At 49.5% G+C, this 24,614-nt stretch overlaps 1 protein-coding gene across 1 annotated transcript in view; it reads right to left on the reverse strand.

Annotated features, from left to right (window-relative positions):
* Positions 1-13,324: 13,324 nt before the first annotated feature.
* LOC146185424 (uncharacterized) overlaps positions 13,325-24,614 on the reverse strand; it is a 31,828-nt gene continuing 20,538 nt past the window's right edge. Inside the window, exons 8-11 of the mRNA XM_084607817.1 lie at positions 19,125-19,353; positions 18,410-18,482; positions 15,864-16,186; positions 13,325-13,662 (exon numbers count right to left, since the gene is read on the reverse strand). Of these exons, the coding sequence (XP_084463943.1) occupies positions 13,489-13,662; positions 15,864-16,186; positions 18,410-18,482; positions 19,125-19,353 (799 nt within the window). The 3' untranslated portion in view covers positions 13,325-13,488. The remainder of the gene's footprint in view (positions 13,663-15,863; positions 16,187-18,409; positions 18,483-19,124; positions 19,354-24,614) is intronic.

Raw genomic sequence — 24,614 nt, forward strand, 5'->3', positions numbered from 1 at the left:
GCTCGCCAAAACACAATAGAAGAAAGGGAGGCGCGGCGAATTTCTACTGCCGCGTAGCTAGTAGCCGCGCAACCTGTGATCTAAGTTCACTTGTTCAGCGTGAGGTATTTACGGCCGAAACACTCCTCTTTCATCAAGTGAAAAGAGGACGCTACGTACGAGGGAAAAAAAAACGAGGCAGAGAGAACGGTCGTTGATCGCTCAGTGGCCAAATCCCCAAACTAGCGACGGTGACATACGCGACGCCAACAAGTGTAGACGTCGCTTTCGCTCGGTGACTACACGCTCTACATGATTAAATCTCGTACTGATCACTGGATCTGCTCGTTAGTGAGTATTTATCTCATCGATAACCCGCTGAAACAGAGCGCACAGAGGATCGAGCGCTTTATTTTGGCACGACACGTATCTCGCAGAGAAGTGCACTGTAGCACGTGTTCGAAATCGTGAATTGTATACCGGTCAGCTTTCCCGAAACGAGTTCAGGCGGGACTGATCAAACAATAAAAATCGCATATACACACCAAGTGTACTCAAGTAAAGAAGTCCCGCTAACATAAACATTCATGAAATAGCTGTGTTATCCTGGCTGGCAATCGTAGTCTATCGAACGCAATTAAATAGCATGAAAGAAGCTTGGCGCTGTCTGTGTCGCTTCCTCGACAGCCGTCGTAAATAGCAGTGCGACAGTTGTAGTGCATTAGTTCACAAACTCAACAAAATCCGCTTACCTATGTCAATCATCAGAACGCCGGTAAGAGTGCCACTGCCTCCGGCCCCGTCATCTGCCGAAGTTCCGGCCATCGCTCCACGAAATGGCGGCAGTACTGCTAGAAAATGCATTGCCGTAATCCAGGAGCTTTTCTAACGCAAACACACACAAAAAAATTGCGACCTCCTAAATAAAATGGTCTTGTTTTCCTCCTCTCAACTGCGAGAGAAGAGGTGACAGCAGCGCCTCTACTCGGTAGCAGCGCGGCTCCAGCTGCAGCGTGCCTACCGACCGCCGCCACCCGACGACTCGACTTGGTAGCCCATCTCTCGCAGCTGGTATGACGTTGCAGTGACGTCATTATCTCATCCACGGCGCGCGCCACGACCGCCGCCACCAGACGACTCGACTTGGTAGCCCATCTCTTGCAGCTGGTGTGTTGTCACAGCCTCTGGGGCCATTAAAGGACAAACGTGCCTACCGACCGTGGCTATGCGAAGGGCTGAAAATGGGAGTAGTATTGCTTTCGCAATAATTGCGGTTGGCAATGTTTGACCTTAGAAACATGCGTGCCTATCGACCGTGGCTGTGCGAAGGGCTGAAAATGGTAGTAGTATTGCTTTCGCAATAATTGCAATTGGCAATCAAAACTCGTTTTATTTTCCCGAAGCTGCTACAAAAGGGCATTATTGCTGCTGACCCTCAACTGCTCAAGTACTCAAGCCTGCTTCCACCACTGCCTGTGCAGCTTCCTGGCTCTTTGATCTTACTTGCTTATTAAGTTATGAAAAGCTTTGCTTCAGCTGCTGCTCCTTTCTTAACTTCTGCCCGGCTGTTCCGACGTTTTCGCTGTGGTCATCCAGATGCGACCCCTTGAATACATTGCGCCGCATGCTCACGGCACCGCCCGTCCTACGTCACTTCGACCCGACAGCTCCTACCGTAGCCCAGGAGGACGTCTGGGGTCAATTACGAAGGCGGAGTCCGATTACTCGGTTATTATGTTTGGTTATTTGGGCTCTTACCAAATTATGTCCTTACCTCTGTGGCCGCTCTTTTGAAGTTGACGGACCATCATAGTCTTTGCTGGCTTTCCCGCAAGTTGGGATCTTCGTCTACAAGCCAATGCTTGTTCCTGTAGCTACCTTCCAGCTGATGTCAGCCTTTCTGAATCTGGCATCTCCGTGAGACATAAGCGACATGACTTCAGTACACACAGCCCTACATCGCTTCTTTTGATTTTTTCTCCAACCCGACGGCGTTCCCGTCAAATGCCGGCGAATTTGGCACGCAGAAAGTAGTGGCGAGCGGTAGCGCTAAACTAAATGTATAATTTCCACGCTGACCCGCAATGCGTTCACGCGGGAGTGTTCGACACACGCCCGCGGATCCGCCTGCGTTACTACTTCAGGGCATGTACAACTTCATCCTCAAGTGTACGTGTGCTGATGCCTCGCCTGTCAGCGTCGCTAGTCACAAGTACTCTCGTTCTGCTGGAGAGTTGCAGCTGCTCCCTTTCTTACCCAACACTTCTATTTTTATAATGCTAACGGAATCACCCGCTTTGCAATGGGAGGCGCCGGTACACCTCACTTCAGTGGCAGCGATGTGATGCTACCCTTACGGTATTAAATCTTTCGTAAATTTTTATTCACGCAGGTATGAGTAAAGTGGTCTAGGTACAAGCGGCTGGTGAATACCACATTCTAGTTCACTTGAGGCTTGGGGCCGGCGCGTGGCGCTGACATCAGTGATCCCAGTCGCACTCACGCGTCTGCCAAATTACCATAGCAAGATTCTTGCTTCTTGCCCTCTAGTGTAGCTCCCGTTTCATCCGTGGCGCGGCAGAATATGCAGTGAGATATGTTACTACGAATGGCAAGTCTGGTCAATACAGCGCCAATATGTTCATTCACGTTCATCATCTATAGCTGATGCACTCCGATGCACCTCCACGCTATTGTCAGAGCACTGAGTAATACCTGGACAGACCGACAATGCTGATCGTGTGCTCAATGCTAAAGGTCACCTTCCGAGGCGGATAGGTCCGTGCAGTCATATTGCCAACGTGCAACTAAAGCGATGGTGCAGGATGAACAAACACCAGGCAACAGGATGGGTTTCGGGGATGCAAGTGACGGACTGCAATACAGCACGGAGGGTGTCCGTTTCGTAACGGAAAAGTTAAGCCCGCCCATGCAGGCTTTTTTATGCCAGCGTACTCGCCGAGAGCAGCTCAGGGGATCAAAGAGACGGCAGACGTATCAGCAGCCTTCAAATCAGTGCCAGCCGAGAAGTCAAAATCAATACAGGTATAGTCCCTAGTTCTGAACCACGCCACTGGGGCCCGTTGAGCCTGCAGGTCAGAGCAGCCGAGTAGGGTCGCATCCCAGTCCTCCCGGATTGGATTGGTGACAGGGGGATAGCTGGGATTGGAGGGGCAGGCTCGCATCGTGCTGTATAACATCTACTGGTGGGCGAGTTGGTCTGACATAACTAGTGAAACTGCGCAAGGCCAAGGGACCGACGCAGACAGCAGGGTGTCTGTCCCTTTCTTCCCTTGGCCTTGTGCTGTTGCGCTGGTTCACTAGTTAACCACACCATGCGGGTTGGTATTCGAAGACACCGCCCCACATTGCGGGCAGCTACCAGAGAATGCAGTGTCAAAATAGCTTTTTAAAGGCCTTTACATGGGCGGAGGTAAAGGCTGCAGATTTGTGGCAGTTTACGATATCTTTGAATGTATAAGCCGGATTAGGATCAGCGTTCTGGTCGGAGGAGGAGGAAACCCGGATAGAGGGCGCGCAGACGGCCGCACCAGCATCTCCGTTTCCAGCCAGCCACTGGTGAGCAGGAACCCCAATAATATATTGGTGAGCGGAGTCTGCAATGTAGGAGCTATTTTTCCGACAGGTCCCTCGCGAGTCGGAAATTATATATTTTAAGTCGTAGTGGGAAGCAGCCAATGTTATGGCGACCTCCTCCACATAGGTTATGTTGCGGGCCCTGAAGCTAAGACCAGCCGTTTACCATCCCCCACGTTGCGGCCGGAGACGTCCACATAATAAACGGCGGGTTTATGAGCCACAATAGCGTGCCAGAGCTTCCAGCCGCGCCAGGCGTTGGCCATCGTGGCCTCCGCGTGTCATTTTGGCAGGAATTGGGCGTACGCGGAGGGCGCATCTCCATGGTGTTGGAATGCTTACCCGTTTTTCCATAAGTGTGGTGTGCTGGATTTGGAGCCTGGCAAGAAGGCGGCGACCCGATTGTGTCTGCGAAAAATACATGTATGGATTTGTGAGGTGTGCCCTCAATTCCCTGAAGGTGTTCACCACTCCAGCGACATGAGGCGCTGGTTGGAGGTATTCACCGAATTATCGAGGGCTCGCCTAATGATTTTGCGGCGAATGACCTCGGGAGCATCCTCATCTTGCTTCCGTAGTGGAGGTATGGAGTCGAATAGAAGAGTCAACTGGTTAGGAAGGCGTTTGCAAGCTGCAGAGCATCCTTACTTCGTAGCCCCCGCGTTTATTGGAAATTTAGCAGACCATGCGGCTCACCTGGTCCCCCACCTTGCAATGTTTAGCCAGTGTTGTGTCTGGCTTGCGGGGCTGGTGAAGAAAAAATCCCGGCCAGTACTCGGACTTCTTGTAATTCTGGAATTGGACCTGACTGAAGGGAAAGTTGAATTTTGGTACTGCATTTAGGTGAGGGGCGGATGTGCACAAATTCAGACTTTTATGGTTAGCATTGAAAGCTGCAGCGGTGAGCATTGCGGTCCACTATAGTCGCCGCCTGCTGCAGATTGGCATCAGTGCCTCCAAGCGAGCTCTAGCTGCGTGGGCCACATGGTGATGTCGTCGGCGTACAAAGCAATGTGGACACCCGCGACAGCACCCAGCTGGGTCGGCAGGTGCATCATGGCCAAATGGAATAGGAGGGGAGAAAGCACTGTACCTTGCGGCGTTCCTTTGGTGCCTATAGGGGAAATTCAACCGTGTTTGCAATCCTTAAAGGGGATGTAAGACTGGCGATTCGTAAGGAATTTACGGATGTATTGGAAGGCACGATGGCCGCAGTGGGTTTGACTTAAATGACCGACGATCTCGCGCGTTACATTGCCGACTGCCCTTTAAGATCCAGGGCGAGTACGACCCTGTCGTTATGAGGGCACTCAAGGGGGGGAAGGGTTTCCCAGTGTAGTTGAAGCAGGACATCCTGTACGGATGTGTGGGCGAAATCCGTGTCATGTGTCCGCAGAAGACGTGTTGTGTTTCAAGGTACTCGGACAGCATATTCCGCATCATCATCTGCATACGTTTGCCGACAAAAGAGGTAAGGGAGATGGGGCGGAGGTTCGATAGCTCTGCTCGCCGTTTGCAGAGGTGGCTTCGGCGTTCGCTTATTGCTGTTCCTTCCGAGACGAATAAAGCGTTATAAGTGGTTACGTTCGTTCGTTTCATCCGCAAAATCGATTCGGTCGCGCAGTTCATTCTATGTTGTTGTTGTTGCGGTTGTGCCCTTTACAGGCTTGCTGGTTCGGCGTTTGTCTGCGTCTTTTGCATCTTCATCCGCGTCTCGCTCGCGCTGTTATTTCTTCGCATCTGTTATGAACCAACCAGCCCGACCTAACTAAAAATGAATCCTCTCAGATCCAAGGCCAGGGCCATCTTGTCATTGTGGGGAGATTAGGCAGGGTCTAAGATGCCATGGTGGAGCTGCTGAAGAATATTTCGTCAGTGTTCACGGCCGGCAGGCCTGCATCTGGCGCCGTGTAACTCCGTTAAGGCGATTTGGGTACGCAGCATAAACGTGGTCATTAGCGACTCTAAGGAATCGATACGCAATTTTAATTTAGGCAGAGTATCTCCAGCGGCAGCACGCATAACTGTCGAAAAATTTGGGAATCTAATCGTCTTGCTTTAAGGGGCGCCTGCGCATCGAACCCTTTCAAGGTATTGATGAAACTCACGAGCTCGCCCGAGCGCTGACTTTCCGACCGATCTCTCCATTCCTTCCAAGGATGGATACATTCCAGGAAACGAGCGGCTGTACTCTTTTCGCGATATCACGCAGTTCTACAGACTTAAGAGACGGAAATATCCATAACCACATAGGATGCTTAGCAAGATCGGAGGAAGCAGCGTGGAGGAAGAAGTGGGCACCTTTCCGAACTCAGCCACACTGAGTATGTTCCTGCCTGGCTTAAACGATGGCAAATGTAGGAGGGCCTGTGAAGAACAGACGAACCTAGCATAGTGTGGGCATGCGCCCGATCCTCCATTTTAGTCGACAGTAAGAGTCATTGGAGGTTCTGCTACATAGCCTGTATCTCGAATAGCAAAAAACCACTATCATGCAAGCCTTCGAAGTAGCTAGTTCCCAATGGATCTCGGCCGCCTGACAAGGACATGAGGGCAAGGCCGCCCTCCTGATAACTAATCTGATCTTAATAAAGTTTTTCTATTGCTAGGCTAACGAATTGCGTTATGCTGTAACTCTATTTTAACGCTGTAATGCCAAGGCTCCAAAGGCAGAGCTTCGTGATTTTTAATTTTACTTGATAATTTTTCTTTTGCATGATTATTAATGTCATGAATCATTGCTACCTTAGCCATATGTAGTTTTCTTCTACTACTCATCTCCTGTTACCTTTTCTATCGCCACTGTTCACTTAATACACACATACACATGCGTACTTACTGACGCTTCAGATAGACACCGACGGACAGTTCTCGCCTTACGGCCTTCCTAATCCTTTCGTATGAAAAAAAGGCGCTCAAAACGTGGGCGTTAATGCCGCAATAAGAACGCGCAGTACAAAAAAGACCTGTTAAAAAGGATGAAGATGGAGTGAGCGCATGCCCCAAGGAAAAGCAGAAGAAGACTGCTGTCCAGTTTCAACGCTTCGATCATATCTGTCTCTGAAGATTGCGACGAAACGTCTTTATGAAGCCCGCCGTTCTGTCCGATCACAGTAGGACGTCGGTAAGGGCTTAACGTGCTCATGCATGAGCAGCCAAAATGGTAGCTTTCGTAAGTAGTACGCGTAGCTCGGTGTCCAAAATCACAGTACCGGTGCCTTAACGTAAACTGCTTTATCCCTGAAAGGACTTCGCGATTTGCTCGTATTCTTACTAGGTGCTTTTCGTGGCCTTTAACGTATACTGTCACATGCTATCGTGCCATGGGTCTTCAATGTTGACACATTTAAAAGTGCGTATATTTACGACTCAAGCCAGCGTTTATGCAGTTGAAGCTAATATATGAGCTGTAATATTTTCCGTCCACACATGAAGTTCACTTCACGCTTGTGTAGACAAAAAATAAGATTTCTCCAGGCACAGACATCTGCGCTCACCTCCCTTTATGAGAATCATAAGATTGACCTAAAAAGTCCTGCACTGCCTAAACGTTGACAGCTCATTGTATTTATCTGCAACAAATTACACCGATAAGTGGTCACCGCAATTTATCTGTGGATAACAGGCACCGATTGCTGTCGAACTACATAATGTATTTTGAAATGAAAATAGAAAACTTGAGCTAATAGCATTTCTCTTCCACCATGTGTCGGCAGCAACAGAAACTTGGAGCTAGAATACGTGCACTTATCTTGACTCGTATAATACTGGGAAGGGAAAGATGTCCATTCAATGCCTAGGACTTGTGGCTAGTATCGATTTCTCTGCATTCGTGCGCAGATCGTGAACGTTTTGCTGAGTACGAGAGCCAGCTCTGGAGGCCGACAAGAACAGTTGTGCCTTTCAGCCTGTATTCTGCTGATCGCTGTAGCAGCCTTGGTGGTGCTGACAGCTTTCATAGCGTACACGACGGGAGACAGCCACGCCTATTGCACCACGCCTGGCTGCAACGATTTCGCGCACCTTCTGCGCGCCTCCATCAATGAATCTTTTTCCCCTTGCGACAACTTCGGCCACTTCGTATGCCACGGTTGGCGTAGGCGCCACCGATATTCAGTCGCCGAGGAGCACTATCGAGCTTCGCTTGCAGTCATGTCGCGGCTCATCCAGGACGTCAAGGTGCCGCCCACAGGACAGAATGCCGTGCAGCAAATGGCCGCCTTCTTTCGTAGCTGCTACGACCTGTATGCGTCTCGACGAGACGACAGAGCACTCGTGAAGGCCTGGCTCCTGGAAGCTGGCGTCGTGTGGCCCGCTCGCTCTGGCAACCCCAGCGTCATCGACACGCTCACATACCTGGCACTTAAGCTGAGCTGGCCCAGCATACTGGACATACAAGTCAGGATAGCGGGCGGGGATCGCGCCATTGTTATTTTGAATCCTGCGCTTTCCGGCAACATCATCCACACTGCAGGCCTGCCCAGACTTGAGCGCCTGGAGTACTTCTCCTTGTTGCGGAATGCCTTTGGACAACGCGATGCGGCAGCTCTCCAGGGAACCGTCACTTTCGAAGAGGTCGAGGATGTCGAAGGCGTCATGCTCGCTGACCTCGCCAAAACGATGTCCGAGAGGCAACCCGCTCGCCTCGTGGAGGCCGCCCTGTACGAAAGCCCAGAAGAGTGGAACAGGACCATATCCAAGTTCCAGAACACTGGAAGTGTGGTTACCTTTCAAACGATGCATCTGCGTTTCGTGGAGACGTTCTCTCGCCTCTGGCGGACGCATGGGGAAGAGAAGACGCATCTCTTTGTGTCTTGGTACGCTGTCCGGTATGCGGGTCACTTTGCTCACGAGAGCCTCGTAAGTCCTGAAGCAACCAAGAGAACAAGCGGGAGAGCATTCTATCATGCCATTTTCTGCTTGGTTCCACTTTATTTAGTCACGGGGGACCTGGCTTTCACTCTGTTTAGCAGGTTAGTATGGTACACCGAGGCACGTATAGACGTGAAGGCTATCTTGCTCTCGGTGCGTGAGGCTTTCACTCGCCTGCTCAGCACTAATGCGAGTTTTGCTCCAGATGTTCGGGCTCTTAATGCCTGGAGTTCATGCGGCGCTGCACTCTCCGTGCTTGACTACAGCACCGAGCTCAGCCAAGTCTCGGACGCTCCGATTCCGGGGTGGCCAAACCTCGGCGGCGTGTTCGCGCGCAACTGGGTGGCAGCGATGCGTGCATTAAAGCAGGCCGATCAGCCTCTGATGAGACGTCTCCATCCTCGCACGCTCGTGTACACGCGCCTCGCCCAAATCAGGTTCGAAGAGCGTGACTTTGTGCTAGTACCTTTTGCTCTCGCACACCCTTTGTACGACGCAGGCGCCACAGCGTCGGTGAAGTACGGCGGACTGGGAAGACACGTCGCTCTCGCTTCCTCCCGTATAGTGCTAGATCTGTACGAAGGAGACCGCGTCGAAATGAACACGACGGCCAGACTACACCTGCAGCGATTTCGTGAGTGCTTGGAGGCCGATACCTCAGCGACATTTGCTTTTTCGGACTCCAGCGTCATCGAAGAACACTTTGCGCTTCGCGCTCTTCTGGACGCTTTTCTTCACGCCGGTGAGACCGACAACCGCCGGCTTGCTGAGCTGCCCGACTTCAGTGCAACACAAATGTTCTTCATCGCCTGGTGTTTCATGCGTTGTGCGGCGCCGCCACAGTCGGCGGAAGATGAAGTGGACCCTTGCTCTCCTGCACTGAGACACACTAAGGTGTTCTCCGAAGCTTTCCGGTGCGGCGAGAACACACGCCTGAACCCTGTAACAAGGTGTCGGTTGCTGTGAACGCAGTGCTCTAGTGCGGCACTTTCATGGAGGCATGCTACACCCAACGCACGTGCCTCAGTGTTGCAACTTATTAATTATTGATGTTTGGTTGAAAACATCTTTGATAATTCCCTCATAATGTGACCATTAACCACATTTGCGATTCACCTCTTCGCCATTTCAGTTTGTGTGTTTCGAGACATTTGTGTTTCAGGAATGTGACCTGTGTTTTCTTTTCCTATCCCTATACTCTCTAATCGGTATACAGAAATTCAGTTTAAAAATTGGTTTAGTCACCGCATAAGTACATGCTTTCCGGCAATTTCAATGATTTAACCAGCCAGCATTTTCGCTGTGATAACAGGCTGTGGCTGAAGTTGTTAGTCATCCATAATAAAAACAAATTAGCAGGCAGCAGCATGCGCAAAGAATAGGCTGCCAGGATGCAAGAAAACGAACTAGGGGAAAAGCGAACACCTGATAAGGAAGAATGTAATCCAGATACTCTACTTATTTGCTGTTCTGTAGAGCAGCATGACATGTGCAATTTGGCCAAATGAAGAGAGAGTTGCCAACGTTTTCCGGCTGTCTTACTGTGCCACAGTGCTCATGTACAAGCATTAACCTACCAAGATAAGTTCGAAGGTGCACTAAAACACTTAGCAAGGCAACTTCGAAACCCCAGGCGTTGCTCGCATCTGCGTGTCAAAAGCAGAGACCGACAAATGAGGTAAGCGGAAGACAGAATAACGTAGTCTCTTGTGCTGGCTCTAGACATAGTTGAGTTCGCAGAGGTAGACGCGAGGCATGCAGATGCAGCACATAAAGAGTTCAGAGAGCGAGAATCACCGAACGTGCTGCCCAGCACTAAAAAAGAATTGACATCGTGCGGCAATAACTGACTACCCAAATGCAGCGAAGGAAACCAAGCGCTCTTGTTCGGTTTAAAAAGTGACGGCCTCCGCATTCCTAGCCATGTAACGCTTACACGCGGAAAGCAATGGCTACTATACCTCGCCGTCGCCCATGGGGATGCTAGCGGACGATCTCTAACAACTGCATCAAACTTAGCATTATCATCTCGCTGAAAGTATTTCGTCTGCGACTCCTCTCGCGGTTCCTCGTTCATGTACAGGTCGTTCCAGCTTACCAATCCCTTAATTTGTGCCTCTAATATCTCACGCAATCTTACTAACATAGTCTGAAACTAACACGTTATCCACTATACCAGTCGAAAGCGACCATAAGGCGTAGATATAAAGCCAATCCCTAGGAGCGTGCTTGGGTGGCCTAGCAAAGCCCTGGAAGATTGAATATTATCCCAACCTCGTGACTTCTAGTAAGCAACCCGAAATTGCAGCTTCTCCCAACGTCGTTCCGTCTCACAACTCAAAGGCGTATCTGCTCGCCATATCACTTATACCAGATACGTATAACATTGATGTTTGGCTGGCAACAGCGATAATGCCGGATTTTCTTCAGAACAGCTAGGGCTTTTATCGCTGTCGCGGTAATAATCCACACGAAATAATACTTAATCTAACTAACATGCCAAGTACCTGTCTAATCTGCTCATTAAAAAGCGTAGCCCTAAACGAAAAAGAATGTGGCAGGTGGCATTGACAGCGTTCACACAAAGTCCTTAGCGCTTGCTGAGTAAATACAATGCCTCCTTTATTTTGTAAAAATAAAAGAGGCACTGATAAGTAGGTTTTTAGTGAATTGAAGTGTGAAAATAATAAATCATGTTATTCTAATTGAGTCGAAAGAACAGAGACGTGACACAGAGATGCAGGCGTCTCTTCTGCAATGCGACACCACCTACATCAAAGTTTCACCTTGGTTGATAACATGTTTTCGTGTCCAAGGCAAATTATTCTGCATTTAAACACAACAGATCATACGGCTCATAGCATAGCAAAAGAAATGAAGCAGTGAACTTTACCTACCCCCGTAATAAAGCACGGCTCCAAGGGGAAGGTAGTTCATCTGCAGAGCAGCTGGAATACAAACACTGCATTTTTGATGAGCAGTTAGTAGCACCACCGAGAAACTGTTGTGCGTAAATTCATTGACTAATTTCGATATCCACTACTTTCCTAATGTTGCTATCAATTGAAACGTAACGCTTATTTTAACTTGTGCAGATTGGAAGCGTGTTCCAGACTCCATCGGCAAATGACTCCCATAGAAACAGCATACCTCTCGTTAACGGGCTCCTGGCCTCGCGAGCGTCATTCTGGCTGGCTTCGTTAGCGTCGTTCTGGGCTTGTACGAGCGCGAGGGCGGCGACAGAATAGCGGTATCCCGCCAAGCCATCATTGCCTTTCACCAGCGCTTGGAGTGTAAAATAGAGCGCGAGCATTCGCACTCCGGCCATCGTTTGGTTGATGAACGGCTGGCTCTTTTTCCCACTCAACGCCTACTCCCGGTCCGATGACAGCGTGAAGCAGAAGCTGGCGTCTTTGCCTGACTTCGCCGACGCAGTCGTTCGTCCTTACCTGGTGCTTCATGGGCTGCCTGGTGCTTTCATACGTTGTGCTGGTGGATCTAGTCGAAACATGCGGATACAGACCCGTGCTCGCCAGTGCCGCGTCACGTAAAGGCATTCTCGGAGGCACACTGAGGTCAGGCGCCTCAACCCTGCTCGCCGATAAAACCTCTTCCCAAATTTGTCCGCCGGGACAAGTTAGCGGCGTATTGAAATGTACCAAAGTTTGATGCATCCTTTCGTTTCCTTTGTTTCAATCAATTCTTAGTGATGCTTCACTTTTGGCAAACGTCTTAATTCTATGGTGTCTTTCCAGTTACCTTGTTCAGTCCTTTTGCTTTTAATCGTCACTATTTTAAGTTTTTTCGTTTCGAGGTAGAATTTTAATATTGCATTAGGTGTCATTTGCAAAAAAGAAAAAAAGAAGCGTCATATTGCGGAGAACTAGGTCTATTTATAATTTCTTTTGCAATTTGTTGTAGTGAGCAGGAAATGTTAAGACTCCGCCGTAACTCAAAACCGCTTTTTAAGTAGCACTACTTTCCAAGTTCTTCCGCTAGGAGATTAGACAAGTAAGGCTATAGCTACAAAGAACAAAATGATAAATTCGTTGCATTTGAGAGACTTAAGATACCAATATTACTACGATGGGAAGGGCGGAGGTTGTAAAAATGGTCATTTATGACGTGTATCACTCTTTTTATTTATGCTGATAAAAGTGCAGGTCGAAAGAGGAACGCAAAATCAAGAAAAACGTTAAGCGATTGAGTAGAGCGCTGCGAACGGAACTTCCCGCCAGTTTCGCTACTATAACGAATTTACTAGAAATATTCATTTGAGGAACCTTCAATTTCCGGTTCCAGATAGATGTTGTGCCCCGTTTGCGGTGTCGACACCCTAGTTTCAAGATCTGCCTTGAATTCTCCTGAGCTTTGACTGCCAGTAAAGCAGCTAGGAGTCCAGTTTAGTTCCTAAAACAGACGTTCTTTGTTGTTGCGTTTTACAAGTTTTTATGATGATCTGTTTCAGACTTGGCCGTCCAATTTTACCATTTGCTTGATCTTGGACGCAAAGTTATTTTTTAAAAGTACTAGCTAATTTTTAAACTAGTTCACAATGTTGATTTAACGGGAATATGATTACTACCCAGTAAGCTTTTCCGAAACTTTCCCATGAGATCTTTCTTTCTGGGTATGTTGGCAGAGACCGAATCTAATTAACTCCAATAAAATAACCGTCAGGTCCTGTTTTCGTATCTAAAATGCTCGCTGAAATATATGTATGCACCAGTATGAAACATAAAAGTTGTCAAAGTTCCACTGACATAGTGTCGCCACATGCGAGATGTGTCCCTTTTATAGCTCTAACAATTTAGATCACTCCCGCAGTTCATTATATCTTGCTTCTATCAAAGTATACTGTACTGTGGCCAACATTTGATAGTGTCTGCTAGTAGCCAGTAGTCGAACATCATAACTACTGGTTTACGGCAGAGAAATGAGAGATAGAAAGCTGTGATTGCTTGACGAACGTGTGAAATATTTATGCAGAGGCAAGGTAGCCCCATTCGTCGGGGCGCCGTGTACGCAGCGCCCGCATTGTTATGCGTGTCCGGTCCGGCCACCGCTGGCAGCAGCTGCTATGCTGCAGTCGCGGAAGGGGTTCGGCGACCTCAGCGGCGGAGGACACCTGAAGGCCCTGGCGAAGTCCTCATTCGCCGACGTCACTCGGTTGACCCAGCCAGCGCGGTCGGGGCGGACGCCATCGTCCCGCTGCTGTAAAATGTAAAGTCAACATAGATGCAGACGTAATGAAGGGCCCAGCCAATCAGCCGTCGATCAATTGCATCAGCTAGGGTATACCGTAAGGTACGTTCCAACGATGAAGCGTAATTTGAAAACGAAAGCAGCAGTCGGACCGGAAGCTGCTTCTCTTAGAAGGCGATGGGTTCACACACCCGCACGCGCACACATAAGCGAAGGGCACGGGAAAGCGTTTATTCACGGGGCAAACAATTTTGCATCGCGCGCACTCCTCACTGTGCCAAACCACTCCAGAATAAATTCTTGAAACTGTTCAGCGTTTTTGTTTGTGGTTCCCCCAGAGCTCTTTCTTACTGAATTATAGTTGAAATGCTTCTCGTGCTTCTAGTGGTTTACGAATTGTACGAATAAATGCGAGTAGCAATGACTAAGCTACCACAAATTACGTTAACAGGTTGAAATATTCGCGCCTCCAGTTGTTGTGCGAATAGATATAAATAGCGTGTATAAAAAGGTCCGCGAAGTGATGGAGTTTTGCCATAGCTGCAGTAGCGGTATATTAGCGAACTGCGTAAAATTTATTAATCGATAGCTTCAAAATAAGAGCAGAAACACGGACGGCACTTCTGAGAACAGTGAACAGATGGAATAGTTGGTCTTAAGGCAATCTAATTTAGTGCAATACACACACCATACAAAAGAAAGACACACGCAGGGCAGAACTTGTCTAGTATGTTTCTTTCGTCTGGTTATTGTTTTGCGCTGAATGATGTTAGTGTTAATAGGATCCACGTTCTTCGTGATAATTTTCCAAGTTTCTCTATGACACGTTTCCGCGCACACCCCAGTGAAGGAAAAAAAAAATCTCTCTTGGACCACCCGCCATACAGTGGAGCAGGTCTAAAGCGGAAGCAATGCTCCCCTTTCTCTCTTTCCACTGTCACTCCCACCTTCCTCCCTCCCCTTACGGCGCGGTTTAGGTGTCCACAGAGCAAGTGTGACAGACTCTGAACATTTCCCTTCCTATGAACCAAACAACCAAGCAATTCCCGCACGTTCGTCTCATGACCTAGCTGTAGTTGGCGTCGATGTCCCTCGTTCCTCCAGATACTTTGTTTGACCTGTGTCTTTTCCACTCCCTCTGCGTAGCAAATCGGAAAACTACATAAGCTTATCCACCACTATGCACCAGACCTTTTGCTTCAAAGCTGAGCACCTGGCCACGAGGCTTATGCTCATTAGGGAAGCGGTGGATTAGTGATATGGCCGGGCCTCCTGCTCTCTGCTAGTTGTCGTCGGCAGCCCTCATCGGCAGATGATTATAAATATCTGATACAACTTCGTGAAGTCTGTTTCGTAGAAAACTACACTAAGCTAGTAGAAGCGAGTTGCTCCGTGCCTGTCCTAGGCCACAACTGCTCATGTGCGGTAAACATGGCAACTAACTGCGCCGTTCCACAGGTGTTGCGTTGCTGCACCGCGCCAATCTCCACCGTTGCGCCAACTCATGACGTCACGCTCTTCGTTATGCAGCCTCACTGCGCATGCGCAAACCGTTCGTTGATCACCCAGCGACTCTTCAAGTACGTGCTCCTCGCAACAGAAAGGAGGGGGGTATCGGCATCCCAACATGTTGTTGTTGTGGCTGTAGAAAGAATGAAAAGAAAATGCATGGGCCTGCTACTGGCTTTGTAGCTGAGCCACCTCCGCTGCCTCGTGCGGACAGAAGAGAAAATAGAGAAGAAATAAAAAGGCGAGGAAGAGAAAGACGCGCACCGCAACAGCCGTCGTCCACCACCTTAACGGTGGCGGGTGCAATGACGGCCTACAACAGATAAAAATTCGGTGGCAGGCTTGCCCCCGCCGCAGTTGGCGGTGACCTACCTGTCCCAGCCCTGTAGGGCCAGGAACAGCCACCCTTCACCACCTACTCCCCCGCGCCCTCCCAACATGCGCACTGCCACGGAGAGCTGACCGAGTGCAACAGGAAAGCGTCTGCCGACATCGCATGCGCAAGGCATGAGAGTGGGTTCTGCATAGAAAGCCGGTGAACTTTGATGCGCTCAACGTAACGCTGGCTGTGTTCGATGCAACGCTAGGTCATCCACAGCCGAAGCTTTCGCTCCACATTCAGTTCAGCAGTTAATCCTCCTAATTTTTTTTATCATTCTCTGTCCAGCAAAAGGACGTGCCAGAGAAGCTTCTTCACTCACCCTGTGCCTCGCAGCTAGGGTCCGCTGCACGTCAGGTCCATTGGACTCGCATTGGTTGAGCACGTAGAAGATGAAGAAGAGCTGCTCGGGGTCAATGTGCTCGAGACCCGGCAGCGCCAGCTCAGGGGATCCTGGACACGAGAGGAAGGCGCGCAGTGCCAGCGACAGCGCCCGTGTCTCTAGCGCCGCGTCCAGGTGTTCAGGGGAAGCACGCCAGAAGGAGCAGCGGCTGTAGCCCGAAGGTTTCGCTGCATCGCCTTGCCACAGTTTCCGCAGTTGCCACCGGAACAGGTGGCCGAGCACGGGTTGGAATGCGCGGACGCCTGCAAGCAGGTGAGCCTTGTATTTCAAGGTGGTGCTCGATATGACCTTTGCATCGCCTTAGAGCGAACATCTCTAACACCCTATCTTTTCCGTAGTGAAGTCTGGCGAGCGTTTCACCTTGAGCCGACGGAGATTAGGCGCGACTATAGTGAATTATAATACTCATATTCTAGTTCACTATAGGCGTGACTATACCGTGACTAAATATGGAGAGGCAGAGCTGCGGACGCTCCTCCGTTGTGACGCCGCCTGACTATGAGAGGGCACTTCGCTTTCGGTGGCTCCGTCGCTGTCATACCACGTGACTAGGAGAGGGTATAACGACAGTTGCTTAGCCAGCAGTTTCTCCTCCAGTTTCGCCATGAGCGAGGCTCGCGCCTGAGAAAGGGCTTCAACTCTTTGGCGACGACATCAGGTCGCGTGCGATCATCCATCGGAGCTTCCCGTTCTTTATAACTTGGTTTAGAATAGTAAAGTGTCACCAATTTTTTTCGGTATATTCCGTACTTCAAATTAATGCCGGCCATTGCATCTGGAGCGCTCAAAGGAATGGACTACGCGCGCGGACTCAATTTCTATTAAGTTTTCGTATTGTAGTGTTCGTGAAGGCGGAAATGGCGAGCCGACAAACAAAACAGAAGCTGTCCAGGAAGGATAATAAACACGCGTACGCAATTAGTCCTCGATTCTGGCACACATTTTACTTATGAGGTAAAAAGTGGGATATTGTAAAAGACTTATACCTATATGTTAATGAAAGTGGTTTAAGCATCCGCTGCATTGTAAAAATTGATTTATAGTTCTTCCCTTGCTCGGTCGTACCGAGTAATTAGAATTGCCATAGAAAACCAGCAGGCTACATTCATGAAAATAACTTCGAGGCACCTGTGGAATATCGTAATATCCTTTTATGGACTTCATGATAGAAATGGTCTGTGCTTCCGAAGTGAGCCTAACTTTTGCTTCTGAAGTTTTCCCTGCGCTCGCTACAAGCAATTAAGACTGCCGCAGAAAACCAATTAGGCGCACATAACTTTATTAGCATATAATAGAAATGGTCTAAGATTGCGATGCGTAGCGAAATTTAGCTGCCGTAATTTTTCCCGCGCTCACAGAAAAGAAGAAAAAAGAAAAAGAAGCAGCCTGCTTGCTACTGAAAATTTATCAGTGGGGTGCATTTTTGAAAATGAAATCCATAAGCCTGTGGAGAGAAGGTTTGCGCATACGTTAGTTGTTATCGTGCAAGTAGCGCAAAAAAAAAATGCACTTCAAACTCTTTCCGAGATAATGTCTAAAATTTTGTGGGTTTGACTATAGAGGAATTCTGTGGCGCTTGCTCTGCACATGGCCCTATTCAATTTCATCATTTATTTGGCTTTTAAATGCATTTAATTTGTATCATTTCACGGTTCTTTGTCCATCCGTCCCCGGCTGTATCTCAGGTGCGAGCAGCACATGTATACGAGATATCTTCTCAGTGAAGTCAGATTTCTCGTTTCGTAGGTTCTTCCTACTCTACGACCTGCCAAGGTACCATCTGAAGCAACAGACGAGGTAACGCCTAAACATCACAATTCTCGATTACTATTTATTGTAACTGTTAGCTCCAGATATCCTCAATTTGAGCTACGCCAATTGCGGAAGCTTTTATATTATCATCCAAACGAAGTTACGAAGACCGCAAATGCATTGCTTGAGCTGCACAGTTTTGAAAAATGTGGCATGCAGAATTTGTAGTCTTTCGACCGCCTTGTCATTCAGTAAGGAAGTTTTCCCTAAGCACAATTGTAGAGGACACTTGGCGGTTCGTAGCACCTACATATCGAGGTAATTAATGTACGTGACTCGCTTACAGTTTAGGACACGCTCAGTAATGAAATGTCGCGTCTTGTCCCTTGAAGTATTCCCCCCCCCCCCCCCCCCCTCCCATAAACCTAATCCGGAGCCCGTCACTACGACTTCTCTTATCTCTCCCTGCGGCAAAGAGATTCTCTTGTGGCTCGAGCCCAGAAGCCTGTCTTACCGGTTTGCTTCAAGATGCAGCCGCCAGGACGGAACATAAAAATGCCATGTCTTTGCAACGCAACGCTTTTCGAAGATATGTATACGGCTACAGAAATCCCATCAAACTTGTACTTTCAACATTCTCGTGTAAGAAAAGAGCTGTAGGAAGAATGGTTTTCTTAGACTGGAGGAAAAGAGGTTAGAAGAGCTAAACTCACCAACACGTGCCACCTGCAGCATGGCTGTCGAGGGATTGACGCCCCAAAGTAGGTCCAAAGCCGCCGGTGGAACCTGGGCAATTCGTTACATTGAGATATGTAAGTTACGCAGCATGCATTGGGCTTGGCAGTGAACATTTGGCTCAGACGTAAAATGCTAGGAACCTGGAAGCGGTTGCGCTTCCATTACGCAAAGTACGTTTGCTGTTGGGCTAGTGAATTCGTAATAGATACCATAAAAATGCAGATATGATAGACAGGAACGACAGCAAACAGTGCTGAATAGCAATATGCTGACTAGCGACGCAATGACTAGTTGGCCTAGGTTTCTCTATACGGTCTTGCGTACGTGTGTTCAGTGCTCTGAAGCAGCAACCACATCAACACACAAAGTCTTTGTGATGTTTTCAATCTCTGAAAGCGTTGGCCATGTCAGCGCTGAACGCATTACGTGAGCTGTTGCCTAAGCCATCGTCCTCTGAAGCTGCCTGCTTTGTGAGACAACACGCTGAGGTGCGGTCCTGGCATTGAAAATGAAGACGCTTGATTTTTAATCGCATTTCTTAATTTTGTTTGCACTCTAAAGTTTCTTCCAGACGTAAATCATAACTGCGCAAGCCCTCATTACTATCCGACCATCACTGCTTCATTCACATGATTCGCTCTGTTCCTTTGTGAGCTGTCTCAGTACATGCCATCGCTTCTCAGTACAAACCTGCAGCGTGGCTTCGGGGAGCGCGTCATCATCGCCGCTGGCGGGGCCCTCTTCCTCACGCACTACGAGCCGGCAGCGTGTCGATAGCAGGCCCGGTGCCCAGCGCGTATCCACAGCACGTTCAGGCTCATTCAGGGCCAGGTGCTCGTTTACCGTCTTCTCCTGCATCCAGGGGAATACGGCGTGCGAAGTCCGCGAGGACACAGGCGCCGTGCTCCCCCTGTAGAACCTGCAGCAAGTGGTCGACGCAGCGCGCTTTCACCATTACATGGGAGCTGAAGAAAGAGAAAGCATTTTGTTCTGCGACGACGGAGATTGGCCGAAGGAATGTATCTATGGCTTTTTAGACCACAACTGCAGATCCTGATGGATATATGGATATATCCATATCCATATATCCTGATGGATATGGAGATCCTGATGGATATATGGTATCATGATGGATATATTGCCACCTGACGGTTCGAGGTAGCGCTTGAACGACAAAGAAGTTGGAGACTCTCGCGCGCTTCGGCTAGTTAACCCCTGTGGACTCTTGAGCTTGTGTCTTCGTGCTACCGTTTCTCGGGAACCTCTCTCTTGACTGTGTGTATCTGCCCCTGTTGCCGGTACCCATAAATCCCTGTCTTCGTGACAGTTTTGGTGGAGCTGCTGGGTAATTGTCCTCTCAATGTCGCACACCCCTCCGCGAACCAACGACACCGAGCTTTTGCCTGTGGACACGCCAGTTCATCGTGTCAGCCGGAGGAACCTGGGCCTTCCTCCCGAACACGGGCCGTTGGAGTCCACTTCAACAACGAGCCTCCGGCCAGCCACGCAAAGCACTACGACAGTCATGCAAGGTACTCCTGTTTACGTTCAAAACCCCCGAGTGCCGAAATCGTTCCATGGCACTGCGCATGAAGACGTTGAGGATTGGCTAACTCAGTTCGAACGAGTCGCATCCTTTAATCAGTGGGACGACAACTTAAAGCTACGGAACGCCACTTTCTGCCTGGAAGACCATGCTTTGACATGGTATGAGAACCGAGAAGGCACAATAACATCATGGCCTCAGTTCCGCCGTCTTATCGTAGAGGCGTATATCAGCCTGGATAAGCGCGAACGAGCAGAACGTGCTCTACAATCTCGAAAACAGATGCCAAACGAGTCCGTCATGATATATGTTGAGGACATGACGAAACTATTTCGACGTGCGGATCCCAACATGTCTGAAGAGAGAAAGTTGCGCCACCTCATGCATGGGGTTAAAGAACAGCTTTTTGCTGGTCTTGTACGTAGCCCACCAACTACAGTTACCTCATTTTTAACAGAGGCGGTCACCATGGAAAAGATCCTACACCAGCGCCGCTCGGCGGTCTACGACAGCCCAATCCTCGCTACGACTGCTGCCGAGCCTCTTACAGCTGCTGTAAGAAATACTGAACAGCTCCGAGATCTTATTCGTGCGATTGTACGCGAGGAACTGCAGAAGGTTTGTGGCACGTTCCAACCCAGTGGTGATTCTCTCGCACATATGATCCGCGAAGAGATTCAGCAAGTCACGCAGCCATCTCTGCATGTTGCTGAAGCTCAAAGTACCCCTGTTCCTGATTATTCTCGTCCGACTTACGCTGACATTCTCCGACGCCCAGTTCCCGTCCAAGCTCCGTTGTCTACGTTACCACCAACCCAGTGCATGCCCGTCCAGCAGCCAATGCAATACATTCCTGTACAGCAGCCTACGCGGTACGTGCGGCCACCGCGATCAAACTTTCGACGAACGGACGTCTGGCAGGCCCCTCGGAGCCGCCGCCTTTGCTACCACTGTGGGGAACCTGGTCACATTTTCCGGTGGTGCCCTTATCGGGAACTCGGACCGGAGGGTTTTTACACCAACGCACCTAGACGCACGTTCGGACAACTACCTCGTGACATTGGAGACAACCTCGCACAAGAGAGCATCCGGATGGCGCGCCGACAATCCAGGTCTCCATCCCCACGTCGGCAAACCGCTTCAACAACTGGTAACTTCCCGCGAGCACCGCCTGGTCGCTCGCCAAGCCCCCACCGGGAAAACTGAGTAGAGCGACCTCCGGGGGCGGGGCCGCTAAAGGTCAGCACAAAGAAGTCCCCCCAATGAGAACAGATATAGATTTTGGAGCAGAAACGACAGCATTTGGTTCACGAGACCGGCTATCGCTGGACATCCCTGTGTGCATCGATGGTCATAATGTCAGCGCTTTAGTGGATACCGGAGCAGACTTTTCGATTTTGAGTGGGAAACTGGCAGCGACCCTTAGGAAGGTTATGACACCATGGTGTAGCACGCAAATACGCACGGCTGGGGGGCATGTAATTACTACTATTGGACAGTGCACGGCTAGAATCCAGATTCGTACGTCAACGTTCGTTGTCAGCTGCGTCGTTCTCCGGGAATGTTCGCGTGATTTGATTCTCGGTGTGGATTTCCTGCGGGAATATGGCGCCATCATCGATCTCCGACAGCGAACGGTCTCGTTCTCAACGGAGAAAGCGGCTGCCAGCCCCACCGATGGCCAACGTACGTGCGCCCTACGGGTTTCAGCCGAGTGTGTTTCAGTGCCTCCCCGCTCCAGCGTGTTTGTGAGTGTTGTGTGCGACGGGCTTCGTGACGGGCCGATAATAGCTGAAAGCAACCGTTCTCTTTTATTTTCTCATGGCATCTGTGCAGCTCGAAGCTTAATTATTCTCAATAATGGTCACTCTGAGCTTCTCGTCACGAACTTCACGAATGAATCTCGCCACCTCTATCGCTCTACTGCCATCGCTTTCGGCGAACTGTTAAAGGAAGTTTCTGAATGTTTTGCGTTTGACGTTATTGATACTCCCAGTGTTCTAGACCGCATCGATGTTAGCAGTGACCTTTCTTTCTGTCAACAACGCGCCCTGCGTGCCTTACTGCTGGAGTACGCCCCGTGCTTTGCCTCATCATCGAAAGTCCGACAAACTTCTATCGCCAAGCATCGCATCATAACGTCTGACGATGCCCGACCTATTCGACAGCAGCCGTACCGTATTTCGGCCAAAGAACGTGAGGCAATTCGGACACAAGTCCAGGAAATGCTTAATGATGATGTTATTCAGCCGTCTAAAAGTCCGTGGTCGTCGCCCGTCGTGTTGGTTAAGAAAAAGGATGGCACGCTGCGTTTTTGCGTTGATTACAGGAAACTGAATCACATCACAAAAAAAGATGTATATCCGTTGCCCCGTATCGACGATTCACTCGATCGACTTCGCAACGCCAAGTTCTTTTCCTCCATTGATTTAAAAAGTGGTTATTGGCAGATAGAAGTGGATGAGCGCGATCGGGAAAAGACTGCCTTTGTGACACCCGATGGCTTATATGAATTTAAAGTATTGCCTTTCGGTCTGTGTTCAGCGCCAGCGACGTTCCAGAGAATGATGGACACCGTACTTGCTGGTCTTAAATGGCAAACCTGTTTGGTTTATTTGGACGACGTCATCGTGTTTTCAGAAACGTTTGACCAACATCTTAAGCGGCTGCGAACGGTATTGGACGCTCTTCGCTCGGCCAATTTGACACTCAAACCGGAAAAATGTCACTTTGGATATCAGCAGCTAAAATTTCTCGGTCATGTGGTTAGCGCGGACGGAGTCCGGCCTGACCCTGAGAAAACAGCCGCTGTAGCCAATTTTCCCATCCCTACCACGAAGAAAGCAGTCCGACGTTTCTTGGGCCTGTGCGCGTACTATCGCCGTTTCATTGCCGATTTTGCCAAGATTGCAGAACCTTTGACGCGCCTGACACGTGATGACGTCCCGTATGTCTGGTCTTCCGAGCAGCAGGAGGCATTCACCGAGCTGCGCCAACGGCTGCATAACCCTCCCGTTCTTGCACACTTCGATGAGGACGCTGCCACCGAAATTCACACCGACGCCAGCAATGTCGGTCTGGGTGCTGTTCTGGTCCAGCACCAGCAAGGCGAGGAAAAAGTGATCGCTTATGCCAGCCGCACCCTTTCTCGGGCAGAATCAAACTATTCAACTTCTGAAAAGGAGTGTCTCGCCGTCGTTTGGGCCACAATGAAATTCCGACCTTACCTCTACGGCCGTAAATTTAAAGTTGTGACAGACCATCATGCTTTGTGTTGGCTAGCTAGTCTTCGAGATCCATCAGGACGTCTTGCACGGTGGAGCCTTCGTATGCAGGAGTTTGATTACTCTATCGTTTATAAATCCGGACGCAAACATGAAGATGCTGACACGCTGTCTCGATCACCCGTGGACTTGGCCCATGACAGTACGGATGAAGACGCCAATTTTCTTGGCATTATCAGTTCCTCTGATTTAAAGGCCCGGCAACGGGCTGACCCAGACCTCAAAACTGTGATCGATCATCTGGAGGGTTTCGATTCTACAGTATCTCGACTGTTTGCTAAGAACTTGTCATCCTTCTGTACGCGCGACGGAATCCTCTACAAGAAAAGCGCCGGCAACAGTGACCGAGCCTATCTTCTAGTCATCCCTGCAGATCTCCGCGATGAAATCCTTCATGCTTGCCATAATGAACCCACCGCTGGACACTTGGGCTTTGCACGCACTCTTACGAGAGTGCGCCAGGCCTACTACTGGCCCAAACTTACCGCCACCGTTCATCGATATGTTAGAGGTTGCCGCGAGTGCCAGCGACGCAAGACACCGCCATTGAAGCCAGCGGGTTTCCTGCAGCCTATTCCCCCACCGCTAGTACCATTCGACCAAATTGGTATGGACTTTCTTGGCCCTTTTCCTCTATCGTCAGCTGGCAATAAGTGGATTATCGTGGCTACAGATTATCTGACACGATACGCGGAAACTATGGCGGTGCCACGTGCAACATCCTCCGAAGTGGCACAATTTTTCATGACGCAGATTGTCCTCCGCCATGGCGCCCCTTCATACGTCATTACTTTATCGTGGCAAGGCATTTACAGCGCGTCTTCTTGAAGAAGTTTTCCAACTAAGCCAGACACATCACCGAAAGACTACTGCTTACCATCCTCAGTCTAATGGCCTTACTGAGCGACTAAACAAAACAATAGCGGACATGCTCGCCATGTATGTCGATGTCCGGCATAAAACATGGGACGAGATATTGCCTTATGTCACATTTGCATATAACACGGCAGTCCAAGAAACAACTCGATTCACTCCGTTTCGCCTAGTATACGGACGCGATGTACAGACCATGCTCGACGCTATGCTGCCATGTGTGGCTGACGACCAGCTGCTTACCGCTGACGCAGAAGAATTCACCAACTACGCTGAGGAAGCTCGCCAACTCGCCCGTAATCACATTACAAAACAGCAAGCAACAGATGCACGCCGATATAACGACCGCCATCGCTATGTCGTGTTCCAGCCTGGTGACAAAGTCTGGGTGTGGACACCTGTCCGGCGCCCAGGCCTGTCAGAAAAACTTCTCAATCGTTACTTCGGACCCTACAGAGTGTTGCGTCGCCTCTCAGA

The sequence above is a fragment of the Amblyomma maculatum genome, chromosome 6 (genome assembly GCF_055883805.1).
Source record: "Amblyomma maculatum isolate TAMU_Amacu chromosome 6, ASM5588380v1, whole genome shotgun sequence".
Classification (NCBI taxonomy): Eukaryota; Metazoa; Arthropoda; class Arachnida; order Ixodida; family Ixodidae; genus Amblyomma; species Amblyomma maculatum.